This window comes from Acanthochromis polyacanthus, chromosome 9 (assembly GCF_021347895.1).
Source record: "Acanthochromis polyacanthus isolate Apoly-LR-REF ecotype Palm Island chromosome 9, KAUST_Apoly_ChrSc, whole genome shotgun sequence".
Taxonomy (NCBI): Eukaryota; Metazoa; Chordata; class Actinopteri; family Pomacentridae; genus Acanthochromis; species Acanthochromis polyacanthus.
The window spans coordinates 12,638,004-12,661,490 of record NC_067121.1 but is presented as its reverse complement, the minus strand read 5'-3'; the positions used below and the strand labels follow the sequence as shown (position 1 = coordinate 12,661,490).

The window sequence follows — 23,487 nt, the reverse complement described above, 5'->3', positions numbered from 1 at the left end:
TCTTGAAAAGCATTTATTAGGTCAAGATGAAAAATTAAAAAAGCAGATGTATAAATTGTTAATTAAAACTTTCATAACACACACACACACACACACACACACACACACACACACACACACACACACACACACACACACACACACACACACACACACACACACATCCCCCTCCCAAAACCTAAAAACTACACAAGCTGTTTAACATAATTTTCTGGATCCCTAAAGTGAATACAATGTGTTGTGAATCCAATCCAGTAGGCCACAATAAAAACAGAGGAATACAGGAGAAAGATTGTTTTCCTTTCTAATTGCACTGAACAAATCCATAAAAGTCTACTCCCTTGCCATGGTTAATTGCTGTCACACTTTATCAAGTTGCCAAAGTAAGCAGTCACAGTCTTCAGCTTGTTATTCAGGAAGTTCTGCTCCACCTCCACCTTCCCTCCCGGACCTGCCAAAGATACCACCTGTGGGGAAGTGGTCATTGAGAAACTATATTAACAGACAGGTGTTGAAAAATAATGTCTACACTAAATTTATCAATACATGCTGCTATAACAGTTTTTGGTTCCAAGTAAAGAATTTGATGTGGTCACCCACTGTTTCCTTCACTACATGGCCACTTTACTAGCTACAACATGCTAGTAAAAGGTCGGACCCCTTTTTGCCTTCAGAACAACCTGAATTCTTTGCGGCATACTTTCAGCAAAGTGTTGGAAACATTTCTCAGAGATTTTGACATGATTAGCTTCCCTATACTGATGCTTGGTTTGAACTTCAGCAAGTTGTCTTGACCTTATCTACATACCTAAACGCATTGCGTTGCAGCCATGTGATTGGCTGATTAGACCGTCTGTTAACAAGCAATTGCACAGGTGTACCTAATAAAGTGGCCAATGAGTGTATGTGGCAGTGTATTCTCTATGTGAAACAAAATTTAAAAATCCATTTTATATCCTGCTTAAGAAGTTAAACTGTGACTGTATAACAAAACCTAAAAGATATCAAAACATGGATTTAGATAGTTAACATTTCAAGCCTTGTGACATGTTTAATCTTTGAACAAAGTTTCCATTGTTACAAAAGTAAATACTGCTATTTCTCTTGCCCGTTGACCATTCATGTACACATAATAAAGATACAGACCTGATCCATGTCAGCATTGCGAGGCAGGAAGTACACTATGTTGTCTGATATCATTTTGGCCAGGCGGAAAATCTCAAATGTGTCTACTGTTAAGAATAAAATATATGACAGTGTGTTACATAAATACAGTCTGTGTTTTGGATTCATTTGAGAGTATATTCAGTGTCTTTAGGTCTTGTATACAGAGGTGACATTTTACACTGAGGGCTGTGCCACTTCAGATGTCAGTGTCCAAAAAAAGCAAATGTAGAGACACGCCAATTAGACTATCAAATTTCATGTTTCCATATGACAACTATGTCACAGTGATGTTGCTAGATAAAAGGGCAGGGAGTCTGTAAAAACATTTGGATTGAGTTTCTGGACACCATGAATACCTACAGCACATTTCATGGACAGTAATTTAAGAACTACACATTAGACAGACACTAACACTAGCAGAGGACAGTGGACACCTTCACCAGAACAGCCCTGCAACAAGTATTTTTATTTTTTTTAATCTAGGATTCTCTGAACACCTGTATCAAGGGAAAGAGCAAGAAATACATAAAATACAATTGAAATAATCATTCAATTTTCCCTCTGCAGTTGTGTAAGGCAAATGGGCTTTTAATACATTTACAATTGCCAAAAGGAGTAAATGAAGAGCTTTGATTTGTGTGCATTTATCTATGAAATTATCTTAAAAATAGGTTCAGAAGATATATGATATGATAGAAAGACCATAACCTACACTTCAGCTACGATCGAATACGTATTTTAAAACAAACAAAAAGTTGTAATAAACTGTAATTTCTCTTTTAAGTAATCTGTTTCACTCTGTCCACCGGCACCAGGTAAACCACTGTCCCTGAAGCTGTAACATTGTTTCTGCTGCTACATAAAAGGATATCCATCAGGCTCCATCATGGCACTTATGTCAAACACCTCAGCAGTCAGGTAGTCTGGTCCTCCCCATGGTGGTGACAGGAAGACCACATCACCACGCAGACGGGGTGCCAGTTGAAGGAAGTCGCCTTGCAGGAAATCAATTCGGTCTGCAACACGGTAAATCGCAGCATTGTGTCGAGCCATATCCAACCGTATTGCATCGATATCAATGGCCAAGACTGAGAGTATGACATGAAACATGAGAAACACACAGTGAATACTCAGACTTTCATTTTGCTGGAGTGTCTGTACAGGGAGTGTAACATTTCTAAACCTGCATGATGACTCAATCGCTGGATTGAAACAGAACTATTAAAACCTGAGGACAGTTCAGAGACTTCAAGATCTTTTATTAGCCTATGGAATTCTGTATCGCATTTTGTTTTAATTATGGAGTGATAGATAAGATAGATAGATAGAACCTTTATCAATCTCACAGCGGGGAAATTTACAGTGTACGGCAGCAAATAGAACATTTGAATGAGAAAGAGTGCAGCACACAGTGCATATATATAAATAAAAATATTTTCTTCAAAAGAAAAGAAAGCAGTATTTACAGCAAAATTTCTACGAAATTGCACAGCATCATTATTTACATTTTTATTGCATTTTATTTTCACTACAGATTTCTGGGGAATGTCCTAGTTTTTTTCAGCATACTCCATTTGGGTTACATTATTGCTTATCAGAATGCAGAAATGAAAATTAAACTTGTGCAGTCTCTTTTTGATTGTAGAGGCATGCACTTTCACATCAACAGTAGCAAGAGCCTGCTGTAGGTCCTGTGATGACATCTTAGGCTTTTTGGAGACTTCTTTTAGGATCTTGCAGTCTGTTCTTGGGATGAGCTTGCTTTGACGGCCAGACCTGGGCATGTTGGCAATTGTTTTGAACACCCTCCACTTTTGACTATTTTCTAGACTGAAAATATTCCGGAATGGCTGATTTCAAAAAGTCAGAAGCATACCAAAGTAAATGTCAGAGGTTGAAATCAGGCAAGCCTCCTTCAAAATGCTTAGTGACAATGTTCTAATCACATGAACCTGGTGTGATACAACTGTGTGTCATTATAGCCATTTAAAGTGAGAATAAATGTGGAGGTGTCCTAATTCATTTCTCACAAGGAATTGCATTTCTGTAAAATTACATTTTACAGAAAGCTTTAGTCTTTTTTTCAGTTTTAATTGTTTTGTTATATTACTTGAATCTCTCAGTATTGTTAAAATTGATATTAAATATCCATATGCCCAAATATGTTAATAAAAAAACACGCACAGGTGCTCTTAGGTTGTCCTAATTTTTTAAAAACTGTACACTGCACACACACAAGCCTGTATATCTTATTTTGTTTAAGTTTTAAGTTTAACCCTTTAAGCTTCAGTCATTTCCAGCCGTTTTCAGTACAAAAAAATCGCTAATATTCGATTTTTAAATAAAAAAAATTACGAAAAATACGGGGAATATTGGACGTGCATCGGGAGGTGCATTTCCTTGAAAACAACCGATTCGTGGATTTTATACCGACTTCAGGACATGTTTTGGACAAAATAGTTTACTGGCTTGTGTCATCTGGATGTAAAAGGTTGGATTATGGTTTTTTGTGGAATCTTTTTTTTTGTGTGTAATAATAAACCCGGAAATGTGAGTCGCGCTGTGTGCGTTGAAGCCGTGTATAGAGAACGGATGGATGAATATTTGTTTTTGTCGGACAAATGTGTTTTTCTCACCCGCTGTGGTAATCGCATCTGAAAGTGGTTCATACCGGCGGATTCATGAGAATCTAAGCTTTCCATCGGTGTATAGTGTTTGTATAATCGCGTTTGCACCCGTCGGACATTCTTGAAATTCCTATGCAAATTAGTAGGTGTACCGCCGGCGGTACACTGAAGCTTAAAGGGTTAATTAAGAACGAAATGTATTCATTAAAGTGTTTTCTTGTAGCCAACTACACTGTTACTGTCACTTTCCCAGTTAATTTTCAGTTCGACACAGTTTGCGGGGCGGCTGTGGCTCAGGTGGTAGAATGATCGAAGTGTTGGCGGTTCGATTCCCACTCTCGCCTAGTCATGTGCTGTTGTGTCCTTGGGCAAGACACTTTAGCCGCCTTGCCTCCAGTGCCGCTCTCACACTGGTGTCTGAATGTGTGTGAATGTTGGTGGTGGTCGGAGGGGCCGTAGGCGCGGATTGGCAGCCACGCTTCCGTCAGTCTGCCCCAGGGCAGCTGTGGCTACAAATGTAGCTTACCACCACCAGAGTGAGAATGTGTGAGTGAATGAATCCATTGTGAAGAGCGTTGAGTGCCTAGAAAAGCGCTATATAAATCTAATCTATTATCATTAAAAGTAACTTAAAGGAGTAACTGAAAATTCTGTGCTGCGTTTACAAGGCTTGAAATTCCATTGACAGGCAGTCCACACAACATGCCGGTCTGCTTCGTGTGTCAGTGTCCAGCACAGCCATATTTATTTTTCTTGATGATTGAGATTTAGATGATCGTTACATGAAGAGCATGACACACAAATCTACACATCTAAATCATTTCATACATTGAAAACACTGATATACTTGGTTTACTACTGAAGACTCAAATCACAAAATCCAAAGGTGGAAGGTTTTAATATATAAGGTAAGAGGTGAATAGAGGTGCAGAATCACAAACACTCGAACACATCTTACCTCTCTTTCCAGTGAGAGCGAACTGGATGGCGTTTCCTCCCACACCACAGAAAGCATCTATGACCAAATGAGAGTCAGAAAAGCTGTGGTCCACCCTGAGGGCGATGTGTTCAGCAATCCTCTCCGGAGTAACAGAGAACCAACCCTCTGTAACAGAATATATGTGTGCAACAGAATTTAGGACATTCTTTCAGTTACAACATTTCCTGCTGCCTCAATGAAATCTTTGTTTTCATTAGAATAAGGCTGTGAAGTTCAACCCCTGCTCCTGCCCTCAAATCCAAATCACTGTTTGTGTTAGTACCACATCAAACAGTAACAAGCAAGCCCTCCACATCAAATAGCCAAGATGGATTCAGCTGGAGTCTGGTGGTCACTCAGTGTTTGTCTTCTCTCTTGTTGCCAATATTAGTCGAATGTCAATCTGTACTGCTAATATATACAGACAGGGTTAATAGTTTTTGACCAGCATTTGTGTCCTGCATTGTTTATAGTAGCAGAGATTTTTGCCATTGTAAATTTTTATATTCCTCACAAAAAACCCTGTTGACTGAAGTAGGCAAGACACCATCGTTTCATTCGGTGCTGGAGATAAGTCATGTGCAGCTCTAAGCCTCCACATGCTCAGAATTTGAAGCAGAAAGCCTGAGTTAAAGAAAGTTGACAACCATCTTCGTGATACCACTTATCTCCAATTGGGACTTTAGTTTTGTTGAGTCGACTTGGGGCTAGTGTTCTTTTCTATCTTTCTGCTTGCTTGTTTTGTCAAATCTGCTTGCTTCTTCCACCTTAGTCAGTGTTAAATCTCAGTCAAGCAGTAAGAGCAAGTTTAGAGGTGATGGAGTTTTTAAGTACTCGCTGGAACAGTAATCACATGGCGCAACTTTTTAATGCGTAAACTCATATAGTATGAAAGACTTATTGATTGTGGTGTCTGTGCTAGTGGAACTTAATTCCTGCCATGTTAAAACCATGGTCATGCTTTAGGTATCTGTGTGACTTAATTTCATCTTCATGTTCTTTGATTATACATGCTTTCATCGAAGGACCCCAAAAACAGTAGGGAGTCCTCATTTCCTCAGAAATCCTATGCTATGCTCATACTATGCTATGCATAGTATGCTATGCTTTAAATATGAGATCAAATGCAGCTGGCCGCGTAGCAGACTGGTGTGGCTCTATTGAAGTATGAGTAGAACCATGTCCTTGTGTATAGTTTGTCTGTCGGCTCGCACACACGCATGTGGAAACCATAAATTGGTCCTTAGTCAGGAGGTTAAGGTACATGAATATGAATTGTAAAGGTGAATTTCTTTAAAACAAATCAATGAATAAATAAAACTCCTTACCCCCTTGACTGTCATTTCTTATGCTACTGACTCGTAATGGGTGTAATAGGGTAGTAAAGAACAAGATTGAAAAAATAAAAAATACTTTATTAATCCCAAGGGAAATTCAAGATTGCTTTTTGAGGGTTAAATATAGACATTTTTTGTTGGTAGCATCAGAATTTAATTTAGCACTAACCTCGGTCAAGCTTAATCCCTTCATCAAAGTGAGAGAAGAGTCTGTAGCGTTGAGCCCAGTACTTAGCCAGCTCTGGATCAGCTGCCATCTCTGCTGGGATCTCCTGGTTCCTTCCTCGCCTACCATTCTTCTTCTTTGGCTTCTTTACATCTTTCATATTCAATTCTATACAAATAGACATATTGTTAGATTGCAGGTATTTTCAGCCGAATTGTCTGGAAACATATACCATTAGAATCATTTGACAGACACCGTTTACCTTCAGGCACATCTGACATGTTTTGTTGGCATGTCAACTGTCTCCAGGGCTGATCCTTTACCTCCTCCTTCCTTTCACTGTCCACAGACCCACTGGCAAAGTTAAAAGGAGTGTTTGGCAGAGTGCATTTACTCCTCTCTGCTTCTAAACTGGACGCACAGTTAGAGCCCTCTTCTTTCAAGCTCTCTTCTTCTTTTTCAACACTCTTCAGCTCCTTGCTCCTCCTCCTCTCTTCTTCTCCTATCACTTCTACAAGAAATGGAGGCTTGACCTCTGATGAGTTTCCTCCTTCCACCTCACACTGGTCAAAGTGAGTCGCTTTCTTGACCATTTCAAGGAAATTTTTGACCTGTGAAACAAACATTATTTTTCTCTCTTGCGTGCAATGTTCAAACTAATAAAGGTTTATTTCAGTACTTTGCATTTCTGATTGTTATAAATAATTCATAATAATCAATTAATATATTCCCAGCTTTTCATCTGCAGTGTCTTCTTTGCGAAGTCTGGCCATTGACACTATGCCTGTTTAATGATTTGTGAATATTAGACTCATGAGCAGAGATGTTAATTAGCTCCTGAAAGCCTTGATGCCCTCCTTTGGGGTTCTTTGGTAACTCACTGAGGTTTTCGCTTTGTAATTTTGGAGTTGTCTTAGCTGGACTTCATTTCTAGGGTGTGCAGCCACAGAAATAAATCATCTCCATGTGTAGACACAGTTTGTCTCACTGGACTAAACTCTTGGGATTTCTTGGAAATTCTGCCAACTAAAGGCAAATCAACAAAATGGGCTCATTCATACAATATCTTTGCTAGACCTCGTCAATTAAACTTTTAAAGTCTAAAACTCAGTCACATCTTTACTGCTTTGTTTCAAATTCATTGTGGTAGTGTCCAGAGGCAATTTTTTTTTTTTTTAAATGCATGACTACGTAAATAGTTGGACCTAACTGTACGGACACAAACATAAATACCTGCCAGTTACACCACTGGCTTGTAAAAAGATAGCCATGAGGTTTTCAGTGAAGAGTATCTAACCTGCACTCTATGTCCCATCTGGTCAGGGAATAACTGTTGACCGCCCGTAGAAGTCCCTTCAGGTGCATGTATCTACAGAACCCTGCATCATGTTGGAAATATCCTACTTTACAACTTAGATGAGCCAGCAGACTACTCTCTCAGTCACCTGTCTTACAGTGTAAAGCCTTAAAACATTTACAGGCGGCACCTTGCAGACGGGGGTGCTGATCTGTGGCTGTGCGCTATCTTCATCCATCACAGAGAACCTGGTGTGCTTGTTGATGCTGCAGACTGCTCTCCTAGTCCTCTTACACTTTGGACCAGGTCTGCCTTTAAAGCTTATCACACTGTCAAACCTAAGAGACATGAACAAATACAACCTCCTCTGTGAAACAACTGCTTCAACATAACAAATCACACACATATTACGCAGAACTCTCTGTTAGCCTGTTTAATATTAAATATTATTTTAGTTAATATTGAAGTAATGTCCTCAATATTTTTGGAAATGCACTTTTTTTTTACATTCTGCCCTCAGGTGACAGCATATTACATCCACTGCTGATGGTTAATTTTTTGATCACTGACTGCTCATACTGTAAAAAATGCTTCAGGTTGATAGCAAATGTGCTGGTAATGGCTTGGCAATTTTAATTTATTAATTGGATACTAACTGTCTGATTTGGGTTGAATTCATTGCTTGGTAACTGCTAAACTGTTGATTTGACTGATTCGCTATTGGATAGCTATCATGCATGATGTAGTATTAATAGCATTTGGTTTCTCATGTCCTCCATATTTCACTAACTATCAAGAAAAAGCAGTTGTTAATGCTCCAAGAGTAGTTGTTTTGTCTCTTTCAGTTTTCCAACATAAACATACAGCAAGTAGTCAGTTAATAGATCCAGTTAACACAAAGGGACACAGAATAACAACGGTAGCAGGTGGAATAGACCAGACTTACTGAGGCTCTGGGTTGTGTTTGAGTCTGAGTTTACTCCAAGCTTCCTCAGGTGTCAGATGTGGGCTCTCCTCCACATCCAGCTCATGACTGCAGGTAAGCACAATATAGTACTTTTAGGCGTAAAATGACTGTTATTTAAAAATCTAAATGTCTTTGTTTTTAAGTCCAGGGACAGACAACTTGGCCCTCACTGTAAGCACAGAGGTCAGGAGGGTGCTCTGGAGTGTGAACCCGTCTCTGTGCCAGCTGTGCAGAGGTTTTAACGACCATCTTTAACCTCTCACTGGCTGCCTGCACAGTCCCCAGCTGCCTACAATCTGTCACTATTGTGGCCATCCCCAAGAAACAGTCTGTCAGCAGTCTGAGTTATTACAGACCTGTAGCTCTCGCTTCAACTTTGATGAAGTGCTTTGAAAGACTGGTACTGAAGCACATAAAATCCTCACTGCTTCCAGCATAAACCCAAGTGCAATACGGGTACTGAACATATAGCTGTTTGCAGTCAACTGTCAACAGTGGAATATATCGCTGCCATTTGCTGTTATAATGCTTGTTCTTCTCACTATGTTATCGACTCCTTTTGTATAGATACAATATATTGCCAAAGGTATTCGCTCACCTGCCTTGACTCACATATGAACGGAAGTGACATCCCATTCTTAAACCATAGGGTTCAATATGACGTTGGTCCATCCTTTGCAGCTATAACAGCTTCAGCTCTTCTGGAAAAGCTGTCCACAAGGTTTAGGAATGTGTTTATGGGAGTTTTTGATCATTCTTCCAGAAGTGCATTTGTGAGGTCACACACTGATGTTGGACCAGAAGGCCTGGCTCTCAGTTCTCCGCTCTAATTCATCCCAAAGGTGTTCTATCAGGTTGAGGTCAGGACTCTGTTCAGGCCAGTCAAGTTCATCCACACCAGACCCTGTTATCCATGTCGCTGTGGGCCTTGCTTTGTGCACTGGTGCAGTCATGTTGGAAGAGGAAGGGGCCAGCTCCAAACTGTTCCCACAAAGTTAGGAGCATGGAATTGTCCAAAATGTCTTGGTATGCTGAAGCATTCACAGTTCCTTTCACTGGAACTAAAGGGCCAAGCCCAGTTCCTGAATAACAAGCCCACACCATAATCCCCCCTCCACCAAACTTTACACTTGGCACAGTGCAGTATCGTTCTCCTGGCAACCGCCAAACCCAGACTCGTCCATCAGATTGCAAGATGGAGAAGCACGATTGGTCACTCCAGAGAACGCATCTCCTCTGCTCTAGAGTCCAGTGGCGGCGTGCTTTACACCACTGCATCCCACGCTTTGCATTGCACTTGGTGATGTATGGCTTGGATGCAGCTGCTCAGCCATGGAAACCCATTCCATGAAGCTCTCTGCACACTGTTCTTGAGCTAATCTGAAGGCCACATGAAGTCTGAAGGTCTGTAGCGATTGACTCTGCAGAAAGTTGGCGACCTCTTGGCACTATGCGCCTCAGCATCCACTGACCCCGCTCCATCAGTTTACGTGGCCTGCCACTTCGTGGCTAATTTGCTGTCATTCCCACACACTTCCACTTTTTTTATAATATAGCTGAAAGTTGACTGTGGAATATTTCAGAGCGAGGAAATGTCACGACTGGATGTGTTGCACAGGTGGCATCCTATCACAGTTCCATGCTGAAATTCACTGAGCTCCTGAGAGCTACTCATTCTTTCACAAATGTTTGTAAATGCAGTCTTCATGCCTAGGTACTTGATTTTATACACCTGTGGCCATGGAAGTGATTGGAACACCTGATTCTGATTATTTGGATGGGTGAGCGAAAACTTTTGACGATATAGTGTATTTCTATTTTTATCTACTTGGTCTTATTTGTACTTTGCACCATGAGAGTTGTCCTTTATTTTGTTGTAAACTGTGTCTGTATAAGGACTATTCTATTCCATTCCAAACATTCTATTTTCTTAGGGATGTCTATTTTGATGTATTTCTTAGAATCCCATCAGGGGTAAAGCATGCATAATTCAAACTTAATATCTGCACCTGAAAAATTACTAAGATCTCATGGAAGCCTGGAGTTATCTAGAAACATAAGGGTGCCATAACTAATTTTATGTTCCTTTACAAGCAGCAATACTGAAAGTTTTTCTACTAATTAAACAAGTTAAATGGAATTTGATTAAAATGTAAAAGATATTGAGGCGAGAAATATAGGCTCGCAGAGTGTTGTGCTACAAAGCGTGTCAGTTGGCTTGACAAAATGTAAGACCCCAATCACAAATTAAGGACATCACAACAGTGGTTGTCAATGTTATTTGTTAACCAGCAGATCTGTAGACTCAGATCCTCACATAAAAGGAATGATTGATGCCTTGTGTGACTTTTCTGTTGCCCAAAATGGACTGATCGTGTGCCATCTACTTCAGTCAAGAGGCAGAGGTGGCTATATGGCGAGCTATTAAGAATATAAACATTCATTATGGTAACAGGTACTAAGCAAATTATGCAAGAGAAGAATGCTGGTAGACAACTGCTTATTGTTTTAATTAATATATTTATTTTACTACTCAGTGCACTTGTACAACTAAACATGATACTCGCAGCATTTATGTCTGACTGTAATAAATAACCAATAGATTAATCAATTTTCTGTTTTCTATTAGCTGCAGTACCAGCAGTGTAAATGAACTTAACAGCAAATCAGGACCAAACATAAAAATTTATATTTATGTGTTTTCACTCACTGCATACTTGTAAGTACCTGTGGCAACACCACACATACAGTTTGTGCTACTGTAACTGCATGACTTCTTTTAGTCGGATTAGGAACGTGGAGCTCAATAGGTTTGCAGATATAAAGTATTCCCTTAGTTGTGAATCTGTGTCACTCAGAGAATGGTCATACTCACCTGCGTTTGAGTTTACTGTATCCTCCTCGATCCGGTTTGTCATCATCATCATCATCATCCTCTCCTTTATCTGGCATCTTCCTTGCGTCATACTGTCTCTCAGGTCTAACAGCAGCCTGCTGGGGATCTGAAGCTGACATACAAATGTCACACATACATACACCATATTTACTATCACAACTCATAGAACTCACATACATTAAAAAAAACACATCTGATATCCAGCCAAACCTAATATTATGTCTGAAATACACTTTTAAAAGGACAATAAAATATAGTTCCAAAATTTGAATGATAAAATTAATAGAATTTGTCTTTTTGACAATAATTTACAAAAATGACTGTCATGTCAAAGTAAAATTGATTTCAAGTATTGTCAATTAATAAAATATATAAAATGTAAAACAGGTACTTGTATTAGTATTGATCCCCCTTTGGGGGACAGATGCAGCCACATAGTGCTAAAGGTTTCAAAATTTGTGAAAGGGATACAAATTATATGAGTGAATGAGTCTCAAGCGATGATAGTAATAGTAGTGGAATAAAGTCACTAGTAAGGGAGGGACACCGAGACACCCATGACTCCTTTGAAGAAGTTACAAGCTTTGGCAACTGAGATGGCAGAGACTGAACATACAAGCATTGGCTGTTCTTCACCAGTCAAAGCATTACAAGAGAGTGGCAAAGAAAAAAGCCACTGACCAGAGCTCACTAGAAGGTATGCAGGAGACTCTGAAGTCAACTGGAAAAAGGTTTTTTTGTCCAATGATCCAAAAAATGAGTTTTTTGGACATCAGATGCTATGTTTGGCAGATGCCAAACACTACACATCAACACAAATACACCGTCCCCACCGTGAAGCATGGTAGCGACAGCATCATGACCTGGGAGTGCTTGTAGAGATAGTGCATACAAATGAAAGCAGCAAAAAATAGGAAAATTCTGGAGGACAATCTGATGCAGTCTGCAAAAGAACTATGACTTAGAAGATCTGCTTATTAGCAAAAAAAGGCCCAAGAGATGCAAACGGTTGTATGGTAAATTGCAAATGTTCTGGAATGGCCAAGTCAAAGGAGACCTTAATCTAATTGACAATTTGTAGCTGCACTTGAAAAGGGTTGTTTAGGTGTCCAGGTGTGTAAGGCTGATTTGAGACACACACCACATGCTGAATGCTGTAACTGTGGCCACAGGTGCACCTACTAAATACTGTCTTGAAGGGGAACACTTATACAATCTATTATTTTACGTTTTCTACTTGGAATTAACTTATATGACTTTGCAGAGATCCGTTTTCCCCTTGAAATAAAAGAGTGTTTTTCTCTGATAAAAGATTGTAAGGAAAAAAAAGGCAAACTGAACTGACAGTGATTCAATGTCAAAACAAAGCTGAAAATTTATGAGGGAAACATACAACACATATTTAAAAAATATTTTTCATAGGTATTGTATGTTAAGAGAGTGACGTAATCTCAGAAGAGGCAGTAGCAGCAAAAAGGTTGTACACCTTTGGTCTTAGTGATTTTTGAAAATAGACAGAACTTGACATGAATTCAGTATTTTGAATTCAGTATTTTGGTCCACTGGACAGGTGGATCACAGAGAAGAACATTTTGGCTCGAGATTTCCTGTATTGCAGTAACATTCCCTTGCATAACTTTAATTTCAGTTAGCTAGTTTTGGAAAATTCTCACACAGAAAAAGTCATATTCTCAGTAATAAACAAGTGTGTCAGGTTTAAGCAGTTTTTATACTCAAGAATCTAATTTGCCTTAAGTTGTCCTCGGATTTTAAATCACAAAAAAGTTTCGCAAACAAAAATCTTTGCCAATTTTCATATCGCACATCCTAAGACTAAAAATTGGCACTATAGAAATTTTGTGTTAAAACATAAAAGACAAAACAGTCTACATGTTAACATAACAATGGCAGTGCACTACTGACAGTGCCACACATGCACAAACACACACACTTAGTTCTTACCCGTTTGTTCAGCTGTGTTCTGCTGTGAGGAGGCAGCAGATCTCTTGCGATCATTCCCACCATCAGAAGGCTCATCTGACCCACAGAGCTCTCTCTCTGACTGCTGTTTGGGATCAACCACACTCACGCACTGTCTGTCACTCTGATCACCTGTCTTTAACATGCAGGTTTGTTCAAACAGATCGTTCAAAACCTCAACGTCATCTTCTCTTTTTTGGCTCTGAGCTTCAGTTTGCCCCTTCCTTTGTCCAGCTGATTGTGCTGGAATATCTCTGTCCATCAACCCTGCTGCCTCTTCCCCACCAGTGTTCCCAATACCAACAGACTGCTCAGTGGTCCAGCCTTGTGCTGCCCAATACATGTACAGCTCCCAGTAAGAGTAATAGGTCTCTGCAGCATGCTTGTCCCAGGCAGCCTTTGTATCTGGGTTGTCCCAAGGAGCAGTCACTGTTCCAGGGTCTACTGCAAACAGCAGTTTAGTCTCTGGATGTTTCTCAAGCCAGTTGCTCCATAGCAGAGTTTCTCCTTGTTGAGCTTCAGGGGATATAGAAAAAATGAATAAGAAAAAAGAAGCAACTTGTAGTTTGAGATTTGGAATGGTTTCTCTAAACTCTATTTATACCATATATGACCACCTGCTACAAAGAGAAGTTCCATACTTACATCACACAAAACAAAAACATAAATTTCATTGGGTTAATTTTGACAATACAATTGTGTAAAGGGCAATGAATGAGATTACAATTGTAATCTTCATGTCTCACTTCTTACCCCAGTAGTTTTCCCACCCAGCATCTTGAATCCCTCCTGTCACCCATAAATCACACACCAGCGGCTCATCAGCTATGTAAAAAAAAAAAAAAAAAAAAAAAAGAATCACTAAGCAGCATTAAATCACAATAGAACACTGAATGCATAACAATAACCTTAATATTTACAGTCATTAACAATGATTACATACACTCGTAAAGACCATGAACATCATGACAGTCTTGAGTTTCCAGTGCCTCCTGTAACTCTTCTGTAATTGAAACACATTGTTACTTTTTCACTTTGTTACAAAAAAAACAAACAAACAATAAGGCATTTAGGTAATGTCATGTATTTAATACAGGTCTATTGGAAATATGACAAAATTATAATAGATAGAGCAACTTGAATTATCAGTATTAGTGATGTAGAAAGTTGTCTTAATCAGTGTTTTCCTTGGTGACATCATTCCATCATAGAAAATTAAGAGTTGTAAGAGCCATTCTAAGTTAAAGATGGTCATGACCATTTGGTTGACGACTGCAGAAAAAAATGTAATAAAACATAAATGAATACTAAATAAATAGAAACAAAGCAACATCCTTCAAGAGTGTTTTAAGAAGCAATTTCAAAGATTTGTTGGATGCTGGGATGCTGTTAATCCCCATGTTTCATGAAACAGACAAAACTGTGCATAAGCTGGTAAGTCAAATATTGTCCCTTTCAGAGACGGGATATGGTAGCCTAGCCGCGCTAGACCCATGCTCAAGGCACGCTCGACAGGGAGGGAGGCAGGCTAAAAGGATGTCTATCAAATCACTCTGCAGCAATTGGGTAGGTATACAACCAATCAGCGCAACGAATAGGCTCCTAGAGCGCCGGAAATCAGAGGATGCAGTAGTTCGGTGAAGCCTTATTTATACAGTCAATGGGTGAAGCTCAAGTATATTATAGACATGTCAACAGAAAGATTATTCAGAGTCGGTGCTAATGGAGCTTAACGACTGTTGTTTTTGTTGTCGTCCCTGGCAGAGAATTAAATTCATTGCCGTGGGTTGTCTAGCTCGGCTAGGCTAGTTGTTTCCGGTTGTTTCTGTCAGAAGAGTCGCGCCTCTGTCGTCACTTAGTTACTCCCGCCTTCTGACTCTACACTTCATGGTGATTCGTCCGGCCAGTTTTAGGAGCATCCAACCTCAAGCCTTATGGAGGGTAACTAGACCCACCCTGGCAGAGAATTAAATTCGTTGCTGTGGGTTGTCTAGCGCGGCTAGGCTAGGGATATGGGGCATTTATCAGTCTTTATTAGGTTATTGAGGCCGATATTTGGTAATTTTTCAATTATCTGTATTGCTATTTTTATTGATCTATTATTGCTAAATAATTTAAATGTGTGACTTTGAACCTGATGCAGCCAGCTCTCACTCTCTCTATTGTCCCCCTGTGGTCTCAACCAATGCCCACCCACATACACACATCTAACTAACAGACATTTCAGCAGACATTCAACAGAAATACAAGATGCAAAAACTGAACAAACACTGCTGTTGCAACTGTTGCTGTTACATTAGCTACTGTTTCAGTGGCTAAGGTTATGCCACCTGCTAGCAGCTAAGTTAGGAGGCAGCCAAAGATTATCCTGAAAGAGAGTCTGGAAAAGAACAACAAATAATGCTTTAAGATATGAGCCTTAGTGGGTACTAGAAGTAATAAAAGAGTGAAAGTTGGTGCAACTCTCTCTTTCTGAAGACACACAAAGGGATCAAACTGCTGTCTTACGCAGCAGGTATTATTTATTAAATACATTCAGGGACAATGGTTCTAAGCAGGAAGCAACAAACTTCATTGTGGGGGAAAAATTCAAATTCTGTTCATTTTTGGTGAATATAATGAAGCTCAGATGCTCACGTCTTTGTCATGAGTCTAGTTTTATGGACATGTCAGAAACTTGAAATTGTAGAGCAAAGTGATTGAGAAAGGTGTGTTGTGATTTTTGTACACAAACTGTGCATTAAGCACTCTGTGGTGTTTTTTGAATAGTGGTGCCAAAATGTGGAAAAATCCTTCCATTGATCATGTCACACAACTTGAAATACTGCTATTTGAGCGAGCCTATCTCTTCATTTCAGACTGGTGTTATGCTGGAAGTGATATGGAAATGGTACAAGGTCCGACCTACTAAGATTGTTGACGCAACTTTCACAGAGGCATAATAAGGGTGTGCATTCAGGCATAAAACTGATTAGTGAAATGGCATGTATGTCTGAAATGATTTTTTAAGAAAGCTGGTCAAGCTACATAGTTGAACATTCTTTTTCTCTTGAATAAGGCCTTATTCACAGAAAAGATCTCAGTAAACTGTTCTATGAATATTGGTAATTACTAATAACAACTCAAAGTTATTGTATTACCTTTGTTGTCAACCTCTAGACCGTATTGACCTTTCTCTTCTTCAGCTGCTTCTTCCCAGCATGTGACAGCCATCCTGTTAGACCTCTTCCCCTGTCACATGACCAAAAGTAGCAGCACAAACTGCTCTAATATTTTTTTTTTCATTTAGTTTGATATTTCACAAAAAGTAATTGAAACAGCATATCATTACACAGACATGTTGTGAAAGGGAAAGTGCGGCAGCAGGTCTGACTTACCACTGTCCTTTTATCAGATGAGCTGACAAAGGCCAAAGGCAGACCCATGCTGGCCATAAGCTGAGTCTCATCATCCAGCATCTCCTTCTCTGCCTCCTCTTCTTTATCGTCTGCTTCTGTAAGTTAAGGGAAAATCTGTGGTAACAGCATAATTGTCAATCTCCAAAATTACGACGGCAATCTTACTAGGTCAAACCATGAACATATCCCTAAAATTTTCAACATGCCACATGTCTGAACTCTGTATCTTCACAGTATTTTAGCAGCAAGCACAAATGATGTACTGTGAGTTATGTGACGCAATTTGGGGAAGCTTTTTTTTAAAAAAAAAAACACCTTTCAGGTAAGCTGAGCTCAAACTAGATGATTTTATTTTACTGTTCATAAAGCCCCCTCGATGAATCACCACCTTATTGTGGTGGAGTGGTTTGAGTGTTCCTGTGATCCTCGGGGCAATGTTGTCCTGGTAGGTCCTGGTAGGGTCTCCCAAGGCAAATTGGTCCTGAGAGACCAGACAAAAAGCAATTCAGAAAACATTGATGACAACTAAAAAAAAAAAAAAAAAAAAAAAGGGAAAGCCACCACCTTGCTTGGGGTGAAATCGGGACATCTTCCTGAAGCAAGGCCTGGGGGGAAGCTCATCAGAGACCGCCTGGTTGCTGAGCCTTGGGGTCCTGTGAGGCTCATTCAGGCACGGCCCAAAAAAAGTAACACGGGCCACCACTCACCGGGCTAGAAATCGGGGTCAGGGCCTATACTTACCAGGCAGTAGACAGGGGCAGCCTAAGCACACCGCCCCCTGGTTGCGCAGACTGGTTTTGGGGATGGGTAATGTGACCTCATTGGCAGGGAAGGAAGCTGAGCTGGTGTGGGAGGTGGAGCAATACCGGCTAGTAGGGCTGCACGATTAATCGACATCGCATCGACATTGAGGTTTTAACTACTGCGGTAACCTAACCTCACGAGGGTGAGGTTTTTTTTTAAATCCCTATTTGAGTGACAGACCTATTTGCCAATCAAAAACATTGAGTCTCGTGATCCTCCTGGCCACTGGCCAATCAGAAATGGCAACAGGAAGCAAGTGCGTATGCACTGCACTACCGCAGCTAGCTTTAGCCAGTAGCTAACAACAAACCCGCACGTGTACTTTGCGATGCCGTGAGGAGCAAAAAGTTTTCTTTGTGACACATTAACGGCGTAAAAATGGCTGAAGGAACATCTTCAGTAACAGAACAGGGTGCGGAGCAGTTGGTATCTAGAAAGAACTCTATTTCAGTTGTTTGGACTTACTTTGGGTTTGAGAAGAACGATGTGGAGCAAAAGCGAGCCAAATGCAAAATATGTCGTCATGCAGTAGCCAGATCCAGAGGAAACACGTCTAATTTGTACCAACACTTGAGGAATCACCACCGACAGCAGCATGATGCAATGTTTTGGACACAGGCTCCACTTGGCTATTGGTGAGATTATTTTTTTTCCCTTAGTCTTGTGTGTGTGTACCGCGAGCAGCGGAGCCTCTACAGCTGATCGCCGCTGCTTGGGACACATGTCTCAATTCTCATCACAGATGTAATGACTGCCGAGACACACATGTTTTGCACACACTGTTGCTCAGTGAAATCTGGCTGGTACAACCGTGTACAACCGTGTAGCGCAAACGCGGAAATGCCCGGCAGCAGCCGACCACGCGAGTTTCGTGTTGCGGTGACGGACTGACTTGGCTCCGTGCCAAATCAAATTTTCAAAATCACCTGGTGGGCCAGATATTATTCCTGACGGGCCAGTTTTGGCCCGCGGGCCGCCAGTTGCCAACCACTGCTGTAGATTATTTGTGTATTGTTTTTATGTGTCAGCTTGTCTTTTTTCAATCATAATTTGCAGTTTTATGCATTTGAAAGCAGAAAATCAAAAAAATCGCAAATCGAACCGCAATCGCAATTTTGGTCAAAAAAAAATCGCAATTAGGTTTTTTTCCAAAATCGTGCAGCCCTACCGGCTAGATATAGTTGAGCTCACCTCCACACACATCAAGGGTTCCAGAACCAAAATCCTGGAGAGGGGTTGGACTCTCTCCTTTTCCAGAGTTGCTCAGTATAAGAGGCGCCAGGCAGGTGTCGGGATACTCGCAAGCCCCCACATGAGTGCTGCTCTGTTGGAGTTCTCCCCAGAGAGCAAGAGTATCGTCTCTCCCTGTCTGTATGTCGTGGAGGGGACAGCTCTAACAGTTGTTTGTGCTTATGCACCGAACAGCAGCTCAGAGCATTCAGCCATCTTGGAGTCTCTGGAAGGGGTGCTACCTGGGGACTCCATAGTTTTCCTGGGGGACTTCAATGCTCATGTGAGCAATGACAGAGAGTGTACCTGATACCAGAGCACCTTGGGCCAAAGGTCGATGATTGACTTTGTAGTTGTGACTTGAGTGAAGAGAGGAGCAGAGCTGTCAACTAATCACCACCTGGTGGTGAGTTATAAGCATGGAGTATAAAGTAACACATGTTCTCTCGAGTGGACTTCCAAGCGTCTCATCTTCACGTGACACGTTCGTACAGAAAACATAACCCAGCTTTTATGTGACAATGGGCGTACGTTTGTCCTTCCATCTACACACGTGGACAAAATTGTTGGTACCCCTCAGTTAAAGAAGGAAAAACCCACAATTCTCACTGAAATCACTTGAAACTCACAAAAGTAACAATAAATACAAATTTATTGAAAATTAAATAATCAAAAACAGCCATTACTTTTGAATTGTTGATTAACATAATTATTTAAAAAAACAAACTAATGAAACAGGCCTGGACAAAAATGACGGTACCTCTATAAAAGATTGAAAACTATTTGACCAGAGTGACATGATTAACTCAGGTGTGTCATCTGGTGTGCTGCATTTGGCTTTGTAAAAAACAACTGAATCTGTCTACCAGTGGAATGAGGGGAGCGCAGCTTTTGCTCTCAACTAAACAATATCACTGGCCAGTGGGGGTTGAGTAAGGGTGGGTCTTAGAAAGACGTTGAGATCCAGCCGCAGTTGAGTCCATACCAGAGTTTCATGCGGTTTCATGCGGAGTAATGTACGCTAATATCAAGACCATAGAGAACAGATTCTTTAAGCCAGGGGAAGATGCCAAGGGTGCTCAGTCATTGTATAATTTTCAACGAATAAGTCTTAGTAAGTCTGCAACAATCGATTTGTAGTAGGATCACAATCATATGATTGTAAGCAGCCAGCAGACATAGTGTTCACTTGTTGTCATAGAGTGACATTGTGCCACTATCTCACAATGACACAGAAATGTTTAACAAATCTGTGGATCCAGACTATAAGCCGCATCACTGCCAACATCTAATCAGGGGGTCCTTGTGTCATTTCCGAACTTCCCTGAAAGTTTCATCCAAATCCGTTTGTCTTTTTTTTTTTTGAGTAATGTTGTGCACAGACAAATACACACGTGGACAAAATTGTTGGTACCCCTCAGTTAAAGAAGGAAAAACCCACAATTCTCACTGAAATCACTTGAAACTCACAAAAGTAACAATAAATACAAATTTATTGAAAATTAAATAATCAAAAACAGCCATTACTTTTGAATTGTTGATTAACATAATTATTTAAAAAAACAAACTAATGAAACAGGCCTGGACAAAAATGACGGTACCTCTATAAAAGATTGAAAACTATTTGACCAGAGTGACATGATTAACTCAGGTGTGTCATTTAATTGACATCACAGGTGTTTCCAAACTCATAATCAGTCAGTCTGCCTATTTAAAGGGAGACAAGTCGTCACCCTGCTGTTTGGTGAAAAGGTGTGTACCACACTGAACATGGACAACAGAAAGCGAAGGAGAGAATTGTCCCAGGACATCCGAAAAAAAATGATAGACAAACATCTTAAAGGTAAAGGCTATAAGACCATCTCTAATCAGCTTGAAGTTCCTGTGACAACAGTGGCTCATATTATTCAGAAGTTCAAGACCCACGGGACAGTAGCCAACCTCCCTGGACGTGGCCGCAAGAGGAAAATTGATGACAAATTGAAGAGACGGATCGTTGGAATTGTATCCAAAGAGCCCAGAGCAACCTCCAAAGAAATTAAAGGTGAACTCCAAGGCCAAGGTACATCAGTGTCAGATCGCACCATTCGTCGTTGTTTGAGCCAAAGTGGACTTCATGGGAGACGACCAAGGAGGACACCACTGCTGAAAAAAACTCATAAAAAAGCCAGACTGGAATTTGCAAAAATGCATGTTGACAAGCCACAAAGCTTCTGGGAGAATGTCCTTTGGACAGATGAGACCAAACTGGAGCTTTTTGGTAAGGCACATCAACTCTATGTTCATAGACTCAAAAACCAAGCATACGAAGAAAAGAACACTGTCCCTACGGTGAAACATGGAGGAGGCTCAGTAATGTTTTGGGGCTGCTTTGCTGCATCTGGCACAGGGTGTCTTGAAAGTGTGTAAGGTACGATGAAATCTGAAGACTATCAAGGCATTCTGGAGAGAAATGTGCTGCCTAGTGTCAGAAAGCTTGGTCTCAGTCGCAGGTCATGGGTCTTCCAACAGGACAACGATCCAAAACACACAGCCAAAAACACCCAAGAATGGCTGAGAGAAAAGCGTTGGACTATTCTAAAGTGGCCTTCTATGAGCCCAGATCTGAATCCCATTGAACATATGTGGAAGGAGCTGAAACATGCCATTTGGAGAAGACACCCATCAAACCTGAGACAACTGGAGCTGTTTGCTCATGAGGAGTGGGCCAAAATACCTGTTGACAGCTGCAGAACGCTCACTGACAAATACAGAAATCGTTTAATTGCAGTGATTGCCTCAAAAGGTTGTGCAACAAAATATTAAGTTATGGGTACCATCATTTTTGTCCAGCCCTATTTCATTAGTTTGTTTTTTTAAATAATTATGTTAATCAACAATTCAAAAGTGATGGCTGATTTTGATTATTTAATTTTCAATAAATTTTTATTTATTGTTACTTTTGTGAGTTTCAAGTGATTTCAGTGAGAATTGTGGGTTTTTCCTTCTTTAACTGAGGGGTACCAACAATTTTGTCCACGTGTGTATTTGTCTGTGCACAACATTACTCAAAAAAAAAAAGACAAACGGATTTGGATGAAACTTTCAGGGAAGTTCGGAAATGACACAAGGACCCCCTGATTAGATGTTGGCAGTGATGCGGCTTATAGTCTGGATCCACAGATTTGTTAAACATTTCTGTGTCATTGTGAGATAGTGGCACAATGTCACTCTATGACAACAAGTGAACACTATGTCTGCTGGCTGCTTACAATCATATGATTGTGATCCTACTACAAATCGATTGTTGCAGACTTACTAAGACTTATTCGTTGAAAATTATACAATGACTGAGCACCCTTGGCATCTTCCCCTGGCTTAAAGAATCTGTTCTCTATGGTCTTGATATTAGCGTACATTACTCCGCATGAAACCGCATGAAACTCTGGTATGGACTCAACTGCGGCTGGATCTCAACGTCTTTCTAAGACCCACCCTTACTCAACCCCCACTGGCCAGTGATATTGTTTAGTTGAGAGCAAAAGCTGCGCTCCCCTCATTCCACTGGTAGACAGATTCAGTTGTTTTTTACAAAGCCAAATGCAGCACACCAGAAGTCCAGAATACTTTAAGCCATGTTTACAAGACGCATGAAACAATGTTACCTATCCAGTACCAGAAAATGGCTATAAAGTACATGCCCCACCGTGTAATCATTTTGACTTCAGTCACTATCAAAGCAATTCGAGTGTTAAACTAAATAAAATATGACATACCTTGGACTTTAGTATTTGTTTGGTCGTCGGAGAGCTGTCTGTTATCAGAACGATATAATTCTCGATCCCTGCACGCAAACAGAAACACAAGATCTCATCACATCAGCTGATGGAGGAGAAGAACTCAACAGTTTCTTCCATACTTCAATGTGCAGCAATGTTGATTCACAATTAAATTTGCTCATACATTCAAGACAATAGCTAGTGCAAGCCCAACAAGTTCAAATATTGTTGGAGAAATTGTGGAAATAATTGGAAGGATATTTTCAATGTCTTCATCCACAGCATTTAAAAAGCACCCCTGGCTTCTTCGTGGAAGGTTTTGAGGAGAGGGCTGAAATGTTTTTGCTACAAATGTGATTGATATACAGAAGGATTTAGATGTATTACAATTAGATGGCTGAAACCTGACCTTCTGTCAGAATACGTTTGTGCCTGTGTTTGTGTGTGTGTGTGTGTGTGTGTGTGTGTGAGCGAGCAAGTGAGTGTGTGCGTGTGTGTGTAAGAGAGAGAGGCAGAGAGAAAAAATGTGAAAATATGAAAGATGGGAGAGCTCACTGCACGAAGGCTCTTGAGCAGCGACAGTGAATCGTCTCATCCCCGTTAGACGAGTGTCTCCTGCTTAAGATGATATCCGCCATCACTGTCAATCTGCTCCGCTCCAGCATCATCGTGGTCAGCTCTACGCGCACAGCAACACGGAAACACACGTCGACAGACTGGCTAGCTGCTCACGTCTTAAACCAACTGCAGATTCACTTATTTCAAAGGAGACACAGCGGTGAATACTGGTGACTGCCGTACAATGGACGTATGCTCTATTCTGTCCTGTTGTCTGGACGTCACGGAGACGAAGGAAGGCAACGATAGTCTCACAAGATCAA

General features: G+C 40.5%; 1 protein-coding gene across 2 annotated transcripts; it reads right to left on the bottom strand.

The window, feature by feature from the left end:
- tgs1 (trimethylguanosine synthase 1) lies at positions 1–23,305 on the bottom strand. Of its 2 annotated transcripts, none has more exons than XM_051953351.1 (16): positions 23,162–23,305; positions 22,604–22,671; positions 16,794–16,909; positions 16,557–16,647; positions 14,360–14,419; positions 14,170–14,241; positions 13,399–13,932; positions 11,416–11,548; positions 8,520–8,606; positions 7,764–7,911; positions 6,539–6,887; positions 6,280–6,444; positions 4,753–4,899; positions 2,039–2,255; positions 1,147–1,225; positions 1–467 (listed from the first exon to the last, which is right to left on the bottom strand). In XM_051953351.1, exons 1-16 carry the CDS (start codon positions 23,272–23,274, stop codon positions 351–353), a joined length of 2,496 nt encoding a protein of 831 aa, XP_051809311.1. In that variant the 5' UTR covers positions 23,275–23,305; the 3' UTR covers positions 1–350. The 2 variants fall into 2 exon arrangements, with proteins under 2 accessions (XP_051809311.1, XP_051809312.1); XM_051953352.1 differs by having other exon boundaries at positions 16,587–16,647.
- Between the last annotated feature and the right edge of the window lie 182 nt (positions 23,306–23,487).

Excerpts from the sequence above, each read along its gene's own strand:
- tgs1 (XM_051953351.1), bottom strand. The coding sequence starts at position 23,274 with ATGATGCTGGAGCGGAGCAGATTGACAGTGATGGCGGATATCATCTTA. Across the intron at positions 8,607-11,415 it reads TACAGTAAACTCAAACGCAG|TCATGAGCTGGATGTGGAGG; the intron begins GTGAGTATGACC and ends GCTTACCTGCAG. Across the intron at positions 7,912-8,519 it reads AAACACAACCCAGAGCCTCA|GTTTGACAGTGTGATAAGCT; the intron begins GTAAGTCTGGTC and ends CATGTCTCTTAG.